This window comes from Drosophila grimshawi, unplaced genomic scaffold (assembly GCF_018153295.1).
Source record: "Drosophila grimshawi isolate 15287-2541.00 unplaced genomic scaffold, ASM1815329v1 contig_311, whole genome shotgun sequence".
Lineage (NCBI taxonomy): Eukaryota > Metazoa > Arthropoda > Insecta > Diptera > Drosophilidae > Drosophila > Drosophila grimshawi.
Genome location: NW_025063098.1, coordinates 18775517 through 18795083, shown reverse-complemented (window position 1 = coordinate 18795083; position 19567 = coordinate 18775517). Strand labels below are relative to the sequence as shown.

The 19567-nt window shown below is 42.1% G+C and overlaps 3 protein-coding genes across 3 annotated transcripts in view; 1 reads left to right on the top strand and 2 right to left on the bottom strand.

Annotated features, from left to right (window-relative positions):
* The window catches only part of LOC6567694 (G protein-coupled receptor kinase 2), a 61710-nt gene extending 61084 nt beyond the window's left edge, over positions 1-626 (bottom strand). The window contains exon 1 of the mRNA XM_001993742.3: positions 609-626. The gene's annotated coding sequence lies outside the window, so the exon portion shown is untranslated. The remainder of the gene's footprint in view (positions 1-608) is intronic.
* Positions 627-9428: 8802 nt separating this feature from the next.
* LOC6567695 (polyribonucleotide nucleotidyltransferase 1, mitochondrial) lies at positions 9429-12204 on the top strand. Its single transcript, XM_001993743.3, has 4 exons — positions 9429-9671; positions 9732-10151; positions 10209-11429; positions 11499-12204. Exons 1-4 carry the CDS (start codon positions 9553-9555, stop codon positions 12019-12021), a joined length of 2283 nt encoding a protein of 760 aa, XP_001993779.1. The 5' UTR covers positions 9429-9552; the 3' UTR covers positions 12022-12204.
* On the bottom strand, positions 12187-18888 carry LOC6567684 (eIF-2-alpha kinase GCN2). The gene is made up of 11 exons (XM_032739762.2): positions 18533-18888; positions 18301-18473; positions 17193-17698; positions 16480-17110; positions 15837-16421; positions 15554-15766; positions 15283-15491; positions 14932-15227; positions 13809-14855; positions 12799-13748; positions 12187-12734 (listed from the first exon to the last, which is right to left on the bottom strand). Exons 1-11 carry the CDS (start codon positions 18587-18589, stop codon positions 12608-12610), a joined length of 4794 nt encoding a protein of 1597 aa, XP_032595653.2. The 5' UTR covers positions 18590-18888; the 3' UTR covers positions 12187-12607.
* Between the last annotated feature and the right edge of the window lie 679 nt (positions 18889-19567).

The following is a 19567-nucleotide window of genomic DNA, read 5'->3' as shown; positions in this document are numbered from 1 at the left end:
TCGATGCCATAAACGTACTTTTGGTAGGACACCCGTCGGTAGTAAGAAACTCAATTAAACATAGATACCTTAACATTAAATTCAATTCATTTAATTTGAAGCAAACACCTTAATAAACGTCAACGCCATTTCCACTCACTTGGTCGAAATAGAAGAAGACTTAAATGAATCTAACCAGAGCAACTCCCTTCACGCTCTACTTTTCCTTGACGAACACTCTCTCAAATCACTTAATACTTTTCTTTGATGGCAATCCAATTACCCAACAACAGTCGTACAGTTCTTATCCTGTCTAACCAACTTAACACAATCCAATCAATTAATCAGATATTTCAATCCTTCTACATTTTTGTATTTCACGTAACATCAGCTTAAATGAACACGCCAATCAAGGAATTTATTTTAACTCTGGAAATGAGCGCTATTAAATTTTAATGTCATACATAAAATCAATATATCTTTACACAAATAAAAGAAAAACTTTATTTCTTAATTCCTTATTAATATGATAATATTACAAATGGAAAAGCTCCATGATTTACCCAATAAAACTGTATGTATTAAAATATATACATTTTTAAGTAAATTTAAATGCAATAAAAACTTACCTCGAGCTTTTTAGTGAACAAGTTTTATGTATCTGCAAGTAAAGAAAAAATGTTGCCAATTAAGGAAAATACTACAAGAAAATTGTGCAAAATTAAGAAACAATAAAAAGATACAAAACTGTGTCGAATGCACAATGCTTATCAAAATAGTGAGTAGCTGGACACATGAAATTCTGCGCTAGCTGTTTGGCCCTTTAGCCATTTTGCCACCGAAACATATTGGAAAAAAAAATATAAAGTCCTTTATGGCAACGACTCACATAACAAAGTGCAGTCAAGCCAAAAGAGACCACCCAGAATTCAGTTTAAACGGAGAATTCTTGGTAACCAAAGCGGCAAGCACAATGAGTAAGCCAGCTTCCTTCTTCACCTCTCAGTCCCCTCTCACAATATTCCCATTCTCTTCGGCTTCGCTGCGCATTATTGTTAATGAATTCTACACATTCGCTGGCTGCTTCAACAGGGCCCAGAGCTACAGCCAACGGCGTTTCATGAGCCTGTTTCGCGGCCAACTTTGCGGCAGCCTGGCGCAATTTTTTACCCTTGCTCAGAGTATTCAAATTTTGTCATCAAAAGTGTAACGCATTGTCAAGAAGATAGCTTTAGGTTAATATAATTTTATTTTTTTTTACACTGCACTGATTGGATGAACACTGTAAATATTTGCCTGAAGACAAATGCCGGCGGGATTCAAAATACAAAGCCTTATTTATACATATTTTAATTATAGTTATGATCCCTCTTTGACCATTATAAAATGGTCGGATTTTGACAACGTTTATTATTTGCTTAAATTATTCTTAAGCACAATGGTTCTTTGTTACGTGAATTCATTTTCAAATTTAAATCTGCAAAAGTATTAAAACTTCGGTGTAATCAAGATAGCTGTTCTTTCTCCTTTATTTTTTGCATAAAATGACTGTAGATTATTTGTTGTTGAGTTTAAGCCTTATTTTTTCTGTTGCCAGGTCCGTAACTTGGTGTCAAGGTGTTGGTCACATGGCGCTGCATTGTCAACATTCTGGGATGGGGTTCAACGCACAAATGATTGGTTTTTAAGCGCGCTGAGAGGCTGGAGCTGAGACCCTTATACTCTCCAACCCACTCCGGAGAGCATAAAGGTCGGTTGATGATTTAACTTTTGGTGATCCTTTGTTGCCGCAAAAAATAAACTCTCCATGGCACTTTGAATAATTTTTGTGCCAGCATTTGCTGATGGATAATAATTTATTTGGGGATAGAAGGATTGTTCATCGCATATGGATAAGATTTGCTTGTTGGCACTAAAACAGTGAAATTCAATTACAGGTGAAGCGCAGAGCCATAAAATGGGTGCAAAGTTTAAAGGTTGTGTCGTGTCAAAGTGGCAATAACACTCAGCCGAAGCAATGACAAATGGGACGAGGGTTTGTCTTTAATCAAAATTGAGTGAAAGGAAAATACTGGGAATAAAATGTAAATAAAAACACCGGACAACAAAATCCGTCCTGGCAGCCTAAGCCGACAAAGGGACGCAGAAAATGAGAGGATAAAAAAAATGTATAACACATTTTTTCATACCCTGTTTAGTGTGTGCAATAAAATAAGTGTGCACAGATTTAGAACTTTTTCAAAATGTTCTTGCATATTTTAATTGTTTAAACGTATTTGTAGATGTATTAAATAATATTCCATTAGTGGTATTCCACAAGCACATTTTATTTTATGTTCTTCGAGCCTAATTTGACTGGTGGCCTTTTTAGTTGTAGTTATTTTGTTAGGTAGTATATTTAGAATAGAATAGTTTTATTTATAAAATTTTACTTTATTCGATTATATTTTGTTTATGTATTCTTTCATTCGAATTATGTATTTTCTTTATGTGCATTAAAGATCACAAACTATTTTTAAACATAATACCATAAGTACTTTACACATTTGTAGTTACTAATACACAATGTAAACATACGCTTATTTATTCAAGTAATTCAATTTCTCAGTATACACATGCATAACTGAAATTAAACTTTAAATACCTATAATGTATTCATGTTCGAATAAATATACGCCTCGTAAGCATATTCCTCAATATGTGCAAAAATATATATCTATAGATATTTTTTATGTACGCTTCTCAATCTTTTACGAGGTAGTCCATAAAACGTTATGTTTTCAAATATGCGCAATCAATAAAAACAAGGTAAAACAGCTATCTTAGGCTGGCCGTAGATTAAATACCCTTTCTGAAAGTCCGATTTTGATAATAATTAAGTTAATAGTATAAAAAAAATATGCGTAACGTTGGTTGTGATAACTTGTTAAACAAAAACGTTGTTCACATAAGATTGCTCACATGAATACTATTTAATATAATGATGCTGATCAAGAATATAAATTCTTTTCGCGATGGTAGACGACTCCGTTAATGCGTTGCAAGCTTTACGACAAAATAATAATGTCACTTACAAGAGAATATAAAAAGGACCGTAAGCCAAGCAGAAAGCCAGAACACATCCTAAGAAAGCAAAAGGCACCCAACTTGAACGACTGACTGACTGACAGACAGACTAAGACGGAAAAGTTTATCAAGGTCATTACAGTGGGTTGCTCTCCGTCCCCCTGCCATGTCATGCCCCAACCCAGTTTATTATTTTTTCTTATCAAAATGACGACCAGGTAGAGTCCAAAGTACTTGGACTTCAGCTGGTTTCGTAAATACAGCAAATTAGGTGAAACATAAGGCGTCCTTTAGTTGATTTTTAAGAGAGCGCTCATTCAAGTAGAGCATATTTCTATATAGATTTATATATACGTATATATAATCATCAATTTTACAACGATAGAGAAAGAGACGCTTGCGTCGAGAACAACTTGTGCTGTGTCTAAGATTAAACGGAGTTGAAGAAAACACAAAAGAATACAAACTGAAAATGTTCTCGGAAAATGCAAATTAAATGCAAATATTATAATTGTTCGGAAGAAAAATTTATGAACTGGAATTGCATGAAACAAATTTTGCCTTTGTAGAATAACTCAGATGCCTAAAACCTTTGTAGAAGTTAAACTCATTTTCTCACAAATTATATGCAAATATTATACTTGTTGGGTGGCAAATTTAAACATGTGAATATGCAAAAACAACAAAGTTGAAAATTATCTTAGAAGCCTTAAACCTTTGTTGATGGTATTTTAATTTCATCACAAATTATATGCAAATATTATAGTTGTGGAGCAGAAGTTTTGAATTCGTGAATATGCAAAAAACCAAACGATTTTTAATGAAAATGTTTTCTTCTTTTCGTAGTTCATGCTAAAAATTGTATCACATGAACGAACTCATAAAGTTTAAAAAACTGAAAACTTAAATTTCAAAATATTATAAAACATATGTATGGATGCCAAATATATATGCCATATATATTTGCATTGGCAACCCAAAAAAAAAATTAAAATGCCTTCTCTTCTTGTCTGTTTTTGATGGATGCACTTCGCCAAGAGGCATCGTTTGGAAACGTATTAGAATCAACTTGCGCACTTCCCATCCGAAAAGTTTTCTCACATTTCAGTTCAACTTTTTTTTATGCCGCACACACTTGAAACTATAATTGAATTTGAGTTATGAAAGAACTTGTTTTGTGTAAATGACAAGCAGCACTTCAACGAAGAAAATGTCAAATCCAATCAGATATATATAATATGTAATTTAGGTATGTATTTTATACAGCCTAAGCGTAATAAGATCAATTTCTCAGGGGTTGCCGGCAAGTCCAAAAAGCAAGGATTAATTCGATTGAAGAATCACAATGCGACAAGCAAGGGGCACGCACACACACACACACACACACACACACACACAAAGAGAACATAAAGAAATGCCAGCTAAGGCCAAAACTATAAAATCAATCGTGGCATAAATGTTCATATAAAGGGATTCTCAGGTAGCTGCGCTCGTAAACTCATTCAAGAGTTAATAACACAACAAATCCATAAGAATTAATAAAAATGTGTCATGCACTGCGAGAAAAAGACTACTCGAAAGTAGAATAAAACTTCTAACATTTCACAGTTTCAGAGTATGGTTTTCCATATGGACAACAATTCTTAGTTATAAAGTTCACCATTGAAGATTTTCCATTCTACAAATAAAATTCACAGTTGTAATTTTTCAGTTAATATAATTTTCTTTGAGTGTAACGTTTTGGGTGCGTCGACCACTAACAAAAAAAATACAATGGGCGTAAAGTGTATAAGCCAATGTTTTTTTTTTTTTGGTTTTCCCCGCACAAATGAGTTAAGCTGATTTTCATGCGATTTTTGTGGCCGGCTAATGGACTCGGTTCGCTTAGCAACGGGAACGAAATAGAAGAACGGGACCACGCCCACTGCTATGCTATGTGGGCGTTTGCGGCAATTAATATCAATTCCGTTTTGGCCATTAACATGACCCAAAACATATTGGCTAACAAGTGTCAAAGTCGCGCCAAATTAGAGAGCAAAGCCAAGGGACGAGGTGTGGAGAGAGCAGTGAGAGAAGTGGGCCGACGATTGAAATTGGAATTACTAACGGGACTTGGTGGGGTCGGGGTCGGGTTCGGGGTTGGGTTCGGGGTCGGGATTGGTGTTCGAACTTCAAACACTCTAGTTGGTAGTCGCAGTCGCGCCTCATGACGCGTGCAAAACGTTGAGCAGCATGTGGCCAATCCCCAATTGCCCAAGTCCGCAATGGGTTCGCTGTTCTGTTCTTGGGGCGCGTCGTTGTCCTTGTTGATGATAATAATATTCCATTCCATTCCATTCGATTCGATTCGAGTTTTATTTGCTTTGGGGTTTGGTCGCTGTTAGTACTGCTCCCACTCCTGCTCTCACCTCCTGCCCCAGCTCTTCTTGTCCTGCTCATTGATGGTTTATTGTCTTTGCAGTCTGACAATATACACATTATGTTTTTCTACTTTTATTTTTCTTCCATATACCCTGTGGCCATTTAAAATTATTAGTTGGTAGTATTGTACAATTTTCGCCATTTTTCATGGGTTCAGGGCAAAAATAATCCAAATAAAAAAACCATCATGCAACAAGTAATTTTTGATAAAAACCCAGTTGTATGCATATATCGTAAATTTCTCCGCTGATTACGGGGTATCTCCTAGTCACAAATATTTCCATTATTATTATTTTCTTTTTTTTTTGTGCGCAAGTGTGACGCATAACGAACAGCACTTGAATGCTTTTTATGTACACCCACACATACACAGCAAAATATGCTCTAAGTGGAAGGGGTCGCGCTGCTAATGGCAATACCAATGGGCATATGACGAAGGACTCAGCGACAGGACAACAGGACACCCGGACACGCCACATGTGGCCAACAGAACGCTGGACATTCAATAATGCTATTTGAAATTGAAAACGGAACATAGACGGCTGCCTCAACTGCTGCTGCTATTGCTGCCTTAGCAGCTGCCTGAACTGTTGTTGCTGCTGCTGTTGATGAGTGATGGAAGCGGAAGCGACTGACGCTATCAGCTATCATGCAAAGCGCTCTCCCTAATTATGCAGATCGGGCCGGGCTGGGACGGGCCCGAAGTCGTGGCAATCGACAATCGGCAATCAGTGTGACTTACAATGACAAACAGCAAAAACAACAACAGCAAACCGCAAGCAACAACAAATGCTAAGTTGAAGATAACAAAGTAACGCAAACGCAACAGCAACAGCATAAAAATAAATAAATATTGAGCACTTTCCGCGAGTTGTTCAAACGATTACTCCGACTTAGAGCGTAAGATATGTTTAATCTGATATTTGCATACATCTGAAAACTTCAGTTATTTGTGTCATTTAGCCACTTGAGTCAAAACAGATTCAATGTTTTTAGTTATTCAAACGATTACTCAAATTCGGAGCATAATTATTCTTAATCTGATAATAAAATTTATGTTGTGTGTATGAGATTTCAGTGTCAATTGAATGTTTATGTGCATTTTGAATTGACTTACAAGTGAGTGTCAAAATATTAACAGCATTAATATACAGAAACTAATCTGGCATCTACTTAGAACATAATCAATAAGTCAAAGCTATTTTGAAGAACGCTTTAGACGATAACCAGAATTCAAGTCCTTAGCTATGATAGGATAGTTAACATAAACTTGATCAGCGTATGGTAAACAAGAACTTAAAAGCTCTGACATCAAACAGACGGACAGAGCTAAATCAACGCGACTTTTGATGCTGATCAAGAATATATATAGTTAATGGTTCGGAAATGCCTGTTACACACACTTGCATAACTCTATCGTACACGCTTTAATAATTTTCAGGAGATTCGACGATTGAAAATGTTTGTGGCTTACTTTGAAAGCATTAGCACATTTTTTATTGGGATTTCTTTAAGAATATATTCCTATAAATATATTCTGCATTGAGTAGCTCGTGCATACTTATAGCAAAAAAGAGAAAATAATAATAATTTATACGCATGCTTATATATAAATATAAATTCCGTATAGTAAACTTTATCGATTAACACCCAGCCAACATGTTAAGCAACAGACAGAAACAATGACAAAGGCTGAAAAACAAACAAGCGGAGACAACGGCCGGAAGTGCGCATAGCATAATGAGTGTCTGCTTTTTTTCTTTTTTATTTATTTATATATATATACATATAAATATATATGTATATATATATATAATATATTTTTTTTTTTTTGGATTGGCGAGACAGCGAGGTCCAGAAAGAGGTTGAAAAGGCCTTACAGATAACATGGACAACAGCAACAACAACAACAAGAGCAGTGATAAGAATAAGCTTAAAGACAGCGCGGATGATTTTACTCTTGCTAAAGCTGGCTGTGTGCGTGTATGCGTACGTGCGTGTGTGTGTGTGTTTGTGTGTTTGCGTATTCGAGTGAGACAGGAAGAATGCTTGTATGAAAGGCCATAAAGCACTCAATGCATGTGCAACAGCAACAGCAGCAGCAATAACAACATTAAAGGGGCATCGATTAAGTTAATGAAATTGCAGTCGCAACGTCGCGACTGGCAAAGTGGCAAAGTGTCAGAGACAGCGTGTTAATTACGGTAAATACTTTAAAGCACTTATGCAGTCGACTAATGAAGTGTGACAATTAAACCAACAACGCACAGCTATCAAAGTTTGAATACCCTTACAAAATTCAGTTCAACAACAATATTTCTAAATTGTTTAATTTAAGGAATCTAATATTTTCTTTAACAAGAAAACCACAAAGAATAGACAAACATGAATATGTATGTTGTAGTTATGAATTTTATTTTTTTTTTAGCAAAAGAACTTATAAAATATGCATTTTGTTTCCCTTGTCAAAATAATATCTTGATATGGGTATCGAAGATGTTGTAGCTGAATAAAAGAAAACTTCTTCAACGAGTTCCTACAAACTTTTTGCATTTCGATTTGTGATCAAATTTGTATTTCTCCTTGCAACACATCATGAAGCAAATTACAAGAAATTTTATGCATCTACGGTTCTTTTCATTTTAAGCATAAAGTTTAGAATTGATCAGTTCTTAAACAATTTTTCTATTTTGGAATTTTAATTTTTAAGTTTTAAAAATTGCAGAAATAATATAGCCTAAATACATTCAATAATTTGTGGTAAAAAATATTTATGCTTACCTTGTATATTTTTGTCTCTTTTGATTTTTCCTTTGAACTTGGCTTTTTAGTATATGTTTTTATGCAATTTTTAGTTTCTATTTCTGCAACAATCAGAATATTATTTGACTGATAAGAATTGTGTTGCGTTTGTGATAACAGCGAATCAGACAATAGAACTCGTAGCAGAAGCAATTGAGGCAGAGGCGACGACGACAACGCCTAGTGAAGCAATTTTCCGGCTTTTCACACACGCGACGCTGGCAGCGACGTTGACGACGATGTCGACGTCGGCTTCGGCTTCGGATTCAGGCGGCACGCTTTCTCGGCAAGTTTTGATTTAGCTTTTTGCCTATTTTTTGTATTATTTATTTTTTTTTGGGTTTGCTTTTTTGCTGCTGCTTCTCTGTTGTTGTTGCTGTTGTTATTGTTGCTGCTGCCCCGACACCAATACTTTTTTATGATTTTTTGTTTTTCTTTTTAATTTGACCGCATTTGTCGATTTTGGTTTTTCTTCTTTTTGTTGTTGTTTTCGTTGTTGTTGCTGCTGCTGCGGCTCTCTTTGCGTTTTGCTTTTGGCCAACAAAACGCACACTTACAAGAACACACACGCACACACAATCAACTTGCGCGCAGCAAAACACACTCACACAACACACACACAGCTAAACACACACACTGAAAGCACAAGCGAGAGCACGGCGGCGATCGAAAACACACACACACACACTCACAGAGAAAATGCCAAAAAAATTTGTATGCACTTGATTTAATTGGCTGGCAGAAGACACGCACGTTCAATATGCATCAATTTGCGGCAACACACGCGTATCTGAAATTAACAATTGCTTTACTTCAATAATTTATACGTCCGCGCTTGGCAAAAAGAGGTATACACCCACGTCCGTTCGTAACACAAATGCTGTTAATTAACAGGCTGCGTATGCTAACATCGTGTAAGATTACAGCACTATCGAGAGCATAGCAGCTCTGTTGCATTTCGATAAATGTTGTCGAGTTCCTGAATTCTACTGTTACTTAACATTATTCTTATCACTCAAATTGGCATGTTAGCTGTTATCGATGGGACGTCACAAGTGCATGCATTATTTAGATTATTAGTTTATTAATTAAAATGTGTATATACAAGTTATTTAATTACGTTGAAAAGTAACTAAGAATTTTTTTTAGTGTTTGCACACATTTGCAATTGATAATTATTATTGTTGTGTTGTGTACGTATTGTGTGTGAAGGTTACACGCGGTTCGTCGCAGCTGAAGACAACCGGCATAATTTTTTTTGGGTAACTTGCACGCTTTTCTACTATGATTTTTACACGAAAAGCATTAAAATTACTCAATCATCGACTGCAATGCAATCGCCGGTGCCTGCAGAGCAGCGCTCGCGGAGATGCACCCACTGTGGAGGTGCAGTTCAGCAATGGGTAAGTCAAATTGAAATTCAATGAGAATATTTCATAATTGGGTATTCTTGCAACTTGCAGTCGCAACATGACGCTCAGCTCTGGCAAATTGGCGCGCTTTGCCAATGGAACGGCTGTTTGCCAGATGGGCGACACAGCTGTGATGGTCACAGCGGTGGCCAAGGCGAAGGCGACTCCGGGCCAGAACTTCATGCCGCTGGTGGTGGACTATCGGCAGAAGAACGCCGCCTCGGGTCGCATACCAATGAATTTTATGCGCCGTGAATTGGGTCCATCGGAGCGAGAGATTCTGTCGGCCCGCCTCATCGATCGCTCGTTGCGGCCACTCTTCCCCAAGGACTATCGGAATGAGACGCAGCTGGTGTGCAATATGCTCGCCATGGATGCAGTTCACTCGCCAGACATTCTGGCCATCAACGCAGCCTCGATGGCGCTCTCAGTGAGCGATATACCCTGGCATGGACCCATTGGCGCCGTGCGGTGAGCACCTTCGACTTGAATATAAATCAAATTTCTAGCCTCAATCCCTGATTGCAGCGTTGGCCTGTGCGATGGCGAGGTGCTCATCAATCCAACACGCCGTGAGCTGCAATCCTCGCAACTGGATTTGGTCGTCTCGGCAACTAAACAAAATCTGGTGGTGATGCTGGAGGGCAAGGGCAACGTGGTCCTCATGCAGGATCTGCTCAAGGCCATCAAGCAGGGAACGCGTGAGGCGCAGTTCATCATACACGAAATTGAACGCCTACAAAAATCGTATGGCCGACAAAAGAGGGATGTGGATGCATTGCCCGAATCGGAGCCGGAACTGGTGCAGGCTGTGAGGAGTATGTGTGAGATGCGATTGCGTGAGATCTTTCAGGATGCACAGCACGACAAGATCTCGCGTGACACCGCCGTCAACGAGGTGCGTGCGAATGTCCTGGACAAGGTGTGGTCCTCCTATCCAGACGCAGAACCCGCCACAATTGGTGAGGAGTTCAACAAGGCGTGTCGCAGCATATTCCGGGAGCTAATCTTCGAGAGCAATCGTCGCTGTGATGGCCGGGACTACGACAGTCTGAGGAATATCAACTGCCAGGTGGATATGTATAAACCGCTCCATGGATCGGCGCTGTTCCAACGTGGTCAGACGCAAGTCTTTTGCACGGTCAGCTTGGATTCGCAGGAGAGCGCCATGAAGCTGGACACGTTGGCGGCGCTGGAAAGCGGCGGCCTAAAGGCCAAAAACTTTATGCTCCACTACGAGTTCCCGCCGTACGCCACTGGAGAGGTGGGTCGCATTGGGCCACTGGGCCGCCGCGAGTTGGGTCATGGAGCGCTGGCCGAGCGTGGGCTGCTTCCCACCTTGCCACACGATTATCCGTTCACGGTTCGCTTGACTTCCGAGGTGCTGGAGTCGAATGGATCCAGCAGCATGGCCAGCGTTTGTGGTGGCTCCTTGGCACTCATGGATGCAGGTGTGCCCATTATAGCGCCAGCTGCCGGCGTTGCCATTGGCCTCGTCACCAAGTACGAGAATGAGGATACCAAACATCTGCAGGATTATCGCATTCTCACTGACATTCTTGGCATTGAGGATTATATGGGTGATATGGACATGAAGGTGGCGGGCACGCGAAAAGGTTTCACTGCCATCCAAGCGGATCTCAAAATACCGGGCATACCGCTCAAGGTCGTCATGGAGTCGCTGCAAAAGGCCACCGATGCCAAGGCTAAAATATTGGACATCATGGCCGATACCATCAGGGAACCCCGGTAAGTCCAATGGACTTTCTATCAGATGTAGAATTTATTTCACCTTCGTCTGCTTGCTTTCCCCCACAGCACGTACCGCAAGGAATGCTGGCCCGTCAGCGAAACTCTGAGCGTGGAGCCGCATCAGCGAGCCCAGCTCATCGGGCCAAGTGGTCTGCACATGAAGCGCATCTATTTGGAGACGGGCACCACTCTAACCGCTGCCGATGACAATAGTTTCACAATCTTTGCACCCTCGCAAGCGGCGCTCGACGAGGCCAAGGAGCTCATCGATGGCTATATGCTGAAGGAGCGTGTGCCGCAACTGGAATTCGGTGGCATCTATACGGCGAAGATAACCGAGCTGCGGGATACGGGCGTTATGGTCATACTGTATCCGAGTATGCCGCCAGCGCTGTTGCACAATTCACAGTTGGATCAGCGCAAGATTGCGCATCCGTCGGCGCTGGGATTGGAGGTGGGCCAGGAGCTGCAAGTGAAGTACTTTGGACGTGATCCCGTCTCCGGTTTCATGCGTCTCTCACGCAAGGTGCTGCAGGGCCCGGCGCTGGGAATTGCACGCAGTCTGAATAAAGCGGAGGACACATCCTGATTAAACCAATGCGTGATGTGGATCAATTGTTGTACAGTTAACCGTTTGTTTTGTTGTTATGCAACTATATTTTAAGTTCTAAATTGTTGTAGGTATGTACATTAAATGAGAGAAATCAAGCTAATTGTGAATTACCATGTAAAAAATAGTTATTTTCAAAAAATACATTTTGTATGTAAAGTTTGTGACAAAATAGCTTATTATAATTAATTAGGGGTACTCCTTTTTTGGAGATTTTAATTAATTAATTAATTAGGATTAGCATTTAGAACGCTGCAACAAATTCAACTATATTTTTTTCTAATTCTAACAGAGTTCAGCTTGCATAAGGCTTTTAATTGATTCGACTTTCGTTAATTGTAAATTGTAAAGAATCGTTTAAAATTAATTGAGACAATTTTTGAAAAACTGCTTGGCACTTTTTGAAAACAATATTCGAAAGTCTTACAAAATTTTCATTCTTTTTGGTAAATCTAAGAAAAAACATAGTGTTGCATTAATTGAAGGCAACAAAGGCTTAAACTAATTTTTGTAGGCGCTTTGAGCAGACTTCATTCAGTTCGATGCAGTTGCTCCAAATTGAAATTCAAATGATGACACGATAATAGGAATCGGAAATGCTATAAATGGCCAAAATGGGTGTCTTGGCCTCGCTCAGATAATCGACAATCTCCTCGTGTATTTCGGATATATACCGTTTGTGTTTTGGAAATCTGCCAAAAGATACAAAAATTTAGTTCAAGTCAAGTGCAGCTGGGAGTTGAGATTTTCGTTCACCTCTCGATCACAAAATTAATTTCGGGTTCAGTCTCTTTTTTGCGCAACACTCGCGGATTGATGGCACCAACGATGGCATTGACAACGGACGGCGGCATCTCCACCACCAGCACGACAAATGATTCCTTCTTGCTAAACTGGGCCAGCGTTGAGCTCATCTGCTGTGCCACCTGATTCTCTAGTCGTCGCCTATAGTTCGCCGTCATCTTGTCGTGGGTGTGGAATGTCACCTGGACATCGGGCAGCTGGCTATAGTTGTTCTTGATGCTCACATTCGAGGCGGACAAGCTGAGACCGTTGTTGCCTGGCCCACTGCTCATATTGGACAACTGACTGCTGTAATCTCCGCCAGAGCCGACCACGCCTCCGCTAATCGCCTCACTGCGCTGCATCTTCTGGATGAACTCGACCAGTTCGGCACGGGTTAAATGCCGCTCCTGGAATCGATCCCGTTCAAAGGAGCGCACACGGAGCGAGCCATTCTCGGCGACAAGTATCACATGCAATGCCCCCAGTCGGGCCAAATCCTGCGCTTCGTCGCCACCACCGCTGGCAGTCTCCACAATTCCACAGCGTATGCCAACGGACCAGAGTAGTCGCATGATGTAGGTGACATCCTTGAGCGGTGGTCGTGTGCCACACACACAGATGCCAATGTCGATGGCCCGACAATCCTTGGCATATTCCATGCCCACCGCAGCCACCAGTTTGTCCAGCGAGAACGAGAGTCCAGCACCGCTGAGCACTCCACGTGTCGGCAGCGCAGCATTATAGCTCTGCGCCTGTTTCTGGAACTCGTGCAGCATCGCATCATAGCGCTCGCCCATCGCCAACACCGATGGATGCCCCGAGCGATTCGGTTTCAGATCAGCGGTCATTTGCCAGACGATGCCACCAGTGCTGGCACGATCAAAGCTGATGGGCAGACCAGCCCAAATGTGAATGGGACACTAAAAAACAAAAAACGAAAGATGATTATACTAAAGATGCTGTGGACATGGCTGACTTACTGTCACTCCCAGACTGTAGGCTAATCCCACAACCGTTTCCAGTTCGCGCAGAGCAGCGCATGCCAAGGAAGCTGCCTCACCCTTGCCACGCATCAGGGACTTCAGCGCGGATTCATCTACGCTGCTCCTGGAGCCGGTGAGCAGAAAGTTGGCAAGCAACATATCCATCAGATTCTGTGCGGCGCTGCGTGACTTCTCCACAATGGACATAATGCTGGATAGAAACTGAAAGCGCGAAATGCGCCCCTCAATGAAGTCCATGTAGCCCTCGAAGAGTGCCCCATATTGGGATCGGGGCACATTACAATACATGAGAATGGAGCGCAACAGATTCGTGTGATTCATGCGTATGGCGATGTTACGCTTCCGCAAACTGGGCAGCTCGCTGGCAATCTCAAAAGCCAGCGACAGCAGTTCGGCATCGACCAGTTGGCTGCTGGTGCTCGGCGTGATGATGTCGAAGCAGCATTCGTAATTCTGCTTCGGATGAAAGTTGAAGACACGCTCCTCGCGATAGACGCGATCGACGCAATAGCGTCGTATGAGATTCACACCGTTCATGGTGACATGTCGGGCGAACTGGGTGCGCAGATCGCAGGGGAGCAGCACCACGCTGCCCGAATGCGTCATCAGATGGACGGCATTGTTGTTGACGTTGATGTTGCGTGCCGATAGCGGCGACAACAGCGGCGAATCCACCTCGATGGCGCCGTGCTTGCGGAACACATTCACCACCTTCGCCTTGACGAACTCAATCAGTGGATTGAGCGAAACAATGTCATCGATAACTATCGCCGAGTTCCAGGACTTCATGGCACGACTGCTGCTCAGATGATAGGTGTGCTCCAACACCTCGTCGCTCTCTTGTTGCAGACAGCGTGCCACCAGATTCTTGTACGCCTTGCTCTGGGGATTGGCCAGCGCATGACGCAGCATCTCCTGCAGCTCATTGGCCTCAAGTTCGGCAGGCGGCACCAAATCCGAGACGAGCAGCTCCTCGGCAGTGGGTCGTTGAGCGGGATCATGACTGAGCAGCCAGCGCAGCATCTGGTCATTAATGGGTATTTATAATTAGGATGTTATTTATAGATATATGTATAGATAGATATATTCCAATGCTAACCTTCACTGTCTTCTCGTATTTGCTATCCTGCAGCATGCTCTCTGGGATGACAATTGAAGCATTTCTCAATTGCATTATGGTCTGTGCACGTTCCATGCTCGTATCAAAAGGCGGCTGGCACATCTCAAACAATATGATGCCCAGGGTGTACATATCCACCTTCTGATTGTACACCGACTTGGAGGCATTGCCCGTCAGCTCTGGGGCCACATAGAGCGTTGTGCCCACTTTTCCCGTGCCGGTGCCATCCTCAGTGCTTGTTACATGTTGTGCCACTGAGTGCGTTGGGTATTCCGCTAAAATACATCTAAGTTAGTTGATGCTCAAAGCATGAATAATTCTTCCACTTACCATGCGTCTGCAGAGCCAAAAAACTGGTGGTTGCCAGTCCAAAATCACCAATTTTGATTTGATCATGCGAGTCCAAGAAGATGTTGACCGGCTTCAGATCGCGATGGATGATGCCCTGCTGATGAATGTGTGAGAGGCCCTCGGCAATCTCACGAAACAAGCGCCACAATCGATCTGTGTTCTCAAACAGATTGTCATCAATAGCAGTGCTGCAGAATAGCAATGGAATTGAGCGAATCTGCGAAGGTGTCTGCTTGGTATTACAACTCACCGCAGAGTGCACTTCTCGCAGAACTCCATTTGAATGTACATCACTTGCATCTGTGGACGCGGCGAGTTGATTTTACGTTGCGATGAATCCTCCTTATGCTGGTTGTGATCATCATCATCATCATCGTCGTCATCGTCATCGTAAACGGCCACTTTCCCGTTCGAGTCAACAAACTCAATGCCATCCGAGTCGGAGTCATCCACGCCGTTGTTCCTAGGATAGACAATACACAAAAGTTACAGATTATAACATACTCAAGTTCATCGTTCTTATTGCTATTTACATGTAACCATTCCACATGCTGGACGAGCTCTCCGTCTCCTCCTCGTGAACGGCGAGACCCAATTGTGGTGACTTGGCCGGTTTGATGCTCAGATCCTGGCTCTGTGACCAATCGCCGCCGAGTACTTTGTCCATTTCAGCGGCGTCCGCATCACTGACACTCTCGATCCAACTGTTGAAATACCGCACAACATTCTCATGATTCAGGCGGGAAAGCAGCTCCACCTCGCGCGTCATCTTCTTGTACAGCTGGCGACTACGACCCGGCAGCGGAATACGCTTGATGGCATACTCGCGATTATCGAGAATGTTGCGCACCTTGAGCACATCGCCAAAGGCGCCCTTGCCCAGATACATAAGCACCTCGAATTCGGTGCGCAGCCGGGATTGACTTAGCGCCAGTGTGGGTATTTGAAAGGGGACAACGGCACGTTGAACCAACATGGCTTGATCCGATGGCGGCGCCAGGGAGCTGCGATGATGCGTCTGCTGCAGCGTCAAATTCTGCTGTTGCCCGTTGTCATAGAGGCGCAGAAACGGATGCTCCAGCAGCTCCGATGCGGACAGAGTACGATCCGAATTGCATCTGAATTGGCAGAAAGAATTGTTAGCTGGGAAAGGATTGAAATAGCATCGTTGCTCACTTGTCGATAAAGTCGCGCATCTCATAGCTATTGGTGGGCATCAGAGCCTCGACGAGGGCGCCCAATGCTGGCAAATCGCCACGAATGCTGCTGCACTGGCCATCTCCGCCAATCAGCTCCAACAGACTGGGTACCAGCGAGAAATCCGTACAGCGAATATTTCCCGTATTGTCCATAAAAACGGTGCTGTCCAACAGATGACTATGCGCGACGCCCTTGTTATGCAGAAAGACCAAAGCCTCCAGGACGCCACGGGCAACCATGCGAGCGCCGTCCATGCACCAGCCCAGCGATGAGGAGATGCTAAAGACGCTGGTGCCGAGCAGAAAGTCCTGCACCAGATAGATAAGTAATCCCTCTTTGCGTTTAATGCACAGCACGCACTCGTACTGAATTAGATTCTTGTGCTGCAGCTGCGCCAGTGTCGCCACCTGTTTCTCTATGGAAGCGACCAGATCCTCGACGCGATGATTGCCCGCACACTTGGACTCGACGCTCCAATGACAGATGCCATTGCCGCAGCAGGGCTGCTCCAGCTGCGAATACTTGATGCTCCACTCGGTGATGTACAGTAACTGACCGCTGTGCATATCGACGCCAGAGTACGCAATGCAACCGCGCTGCGAATGTCCTGCAAACAGGATATTGATATAAACAAAACGAAGATGTTGAAGATCTTTTTCACATTTGAAGAGTATCCGTTTTTTGTTTACCTAAACAGCAGCCGCGCTGAATTTGCCTGCCCATCTTGTGGAAGTAGAGGATTTCGGTGTTTCGATGGTCGAGACACTTGTTGGGATACATATGCCCTCGATAGTATGGCGACGAGTTCTCCGAACTCTCCGATGAGCTCGGATGTCGATTATTCGATTCGCTCATGCTGCGCCTGGGTTCGCCTCGTCGCTTTGCCTCCGTTTTGAACATCTCCTTGCGACGCTCCACCTCGTCAATTAGTGTCTGACGCTCCAGTGTTTCCTTCTCCTTTTGCATGTGGAGCAGCTCCTGTTCGCGCTTCTGTTTCGCCTGCAGCATCTCATCGTAGAATGAGCCTTTGGGCGGCTTGTTGTGCTGCAGCAGAAAGGCCTGCACCGTTTGGGCCAACTCGTAAATCATGACTTCGCCACGCAGCTCCTGGGATTGGGCCTGCAGCTGACCAAGCAGCGCCTCCAATAGCTGATCCGACATACCCTTCGACTCCTCCAGCACGATTTTAGGTGCACTGCAAAAAAAAACATTTTTTTTAAACAACTTTATTGAAAGCTCTGCAAGGGCACTTAAAATTCTATTAATTTGAATCATTTTACATTTGGCTTATTTATATGATAGCCATAACAATGAGATAAATTTTAACATGAGCCAGAATGAACTTTAGATGAAGCATTAATCTATAGTAAATCATTAGTAAAAAACACTGGTTTTTGAAAATCGAATCTCTTTTGACAAACTGACGACTTCGGAAAGATTTAGCCATCAATAAAAGCTTAACTTGGGATTATATACAAAATCGCAAACTTTAAATGTGGATTTTGTATGTGCTTGTCAAATCATGATTAAAAACACCTGCTTCTTGAAAATCGGATACATTTTGAGAAAGTTATAGCTCTGGAAGGACAGCCTTTCTTTAAGATTATAATTTTAAATATCGTTTTCAATTTTACATGAACTACTAATCCAGGTATCAAATCATGATCAAAAAGCTTTGATTTTTGAATATATAATTAATATTGACGAAGTTATGATCTGTTAACAAAACTATCGGTTCTTCACCCTGGAGCAAGGTCGCCTTATACTCCACTCCCCCCGTCAACAGTTATCACTTACAGCTTTGGGTATTTGGAGGGGCAGGTGATATGCAGTTTGGTGCTGACATAGGCCTGTGTCTGTCCACTGGCGGAGTCTCGCAACGGGGTGAGCAGGATGCGAATGTCCGTTGGCTTCCATATGGCGGCAGTGCTCTGCGGTCGCAGATCCTCGACGTCAACACCGAATATGGACTGTGAACAGAGCCGGCATTTATTTCATCATCCAAAGATAACAGAAAATGTGAGCTCACCTTTATAACTTCCAATTCTTGTGTTTGTCTGTCGCGAAATGATTCTTTCGCAGCCATTAAGCTATCAATTTGTTCATTAAATCCCAACAAAAGCGAGAAAAGTCTGCGAGAAAATTGTTCAAGTGCGAGTCTGTGTGTGTATGTGTGTATGTGCGAGTGTATGTGTGTGTGTCTATGTGGTTTGTTATGAATACTGCGACCGGTGTGTTTCTTCTGCACTGGCAGCTGTTTTATCGCTGGCAGCGTTCTTCATCACTTTGATGATTGCCTTTGGCTAAAGTTTGATCCACATCAAATATTATTTAAACAGGCAACAGTCTGATTGCGCAAAATTTACAACTTGTTGCTCTTTTCATTAATTTTTCACTTGCGTTTGACGTGCGTAGTTTAGAAGTCGTATAACACTTAACATAACATGCCGTCGCAGCATTTACAGTAACACTCGCTGTTAGATAACATAAAATAGCACTATCTTGGTATTTTAAAGTATTTCATAAATTACAAACAGTGTTGCACATTTTGTAATAGTGTTTTAGTTCCTTTTGCTTGCTTGTCTGTTTAATATAATAATATCTGCTTTACAAACAAAAAACCTTGCAAGCAAAACTACAGCAACAATTACACAAATTACAAGTAACAAATAACAACAAATACTTCGTGTATTATTATTTGTTATATTTATTTGTTTGTTTTCATGCTGGGTATAGCATGTACACGCACCAGTAACACCAACTGGGCTGCTTTATTAACTAAAACAGAAGAAATTGCAGCATACTTTAAGGCATCATTAGATTGAAGGTTTCTGTATAGGATAGCATGCACACGCACCAATGAAGGGGGACTTACACACGCTGGCAATGTTGCCATACATACATACACTGGCATGGATGCTTACACTGTCTGGTCTTCAAAATTCGAAAAATTGTTTTTGCTTGAAATAAGTCGGCAAATGTTTGTTGTGGCTGCATTTTTAACTGCAATATTGCCACCAGTAATGAAGTACAAAATTCGACGCACGGCTTTAAGAAAAACAAG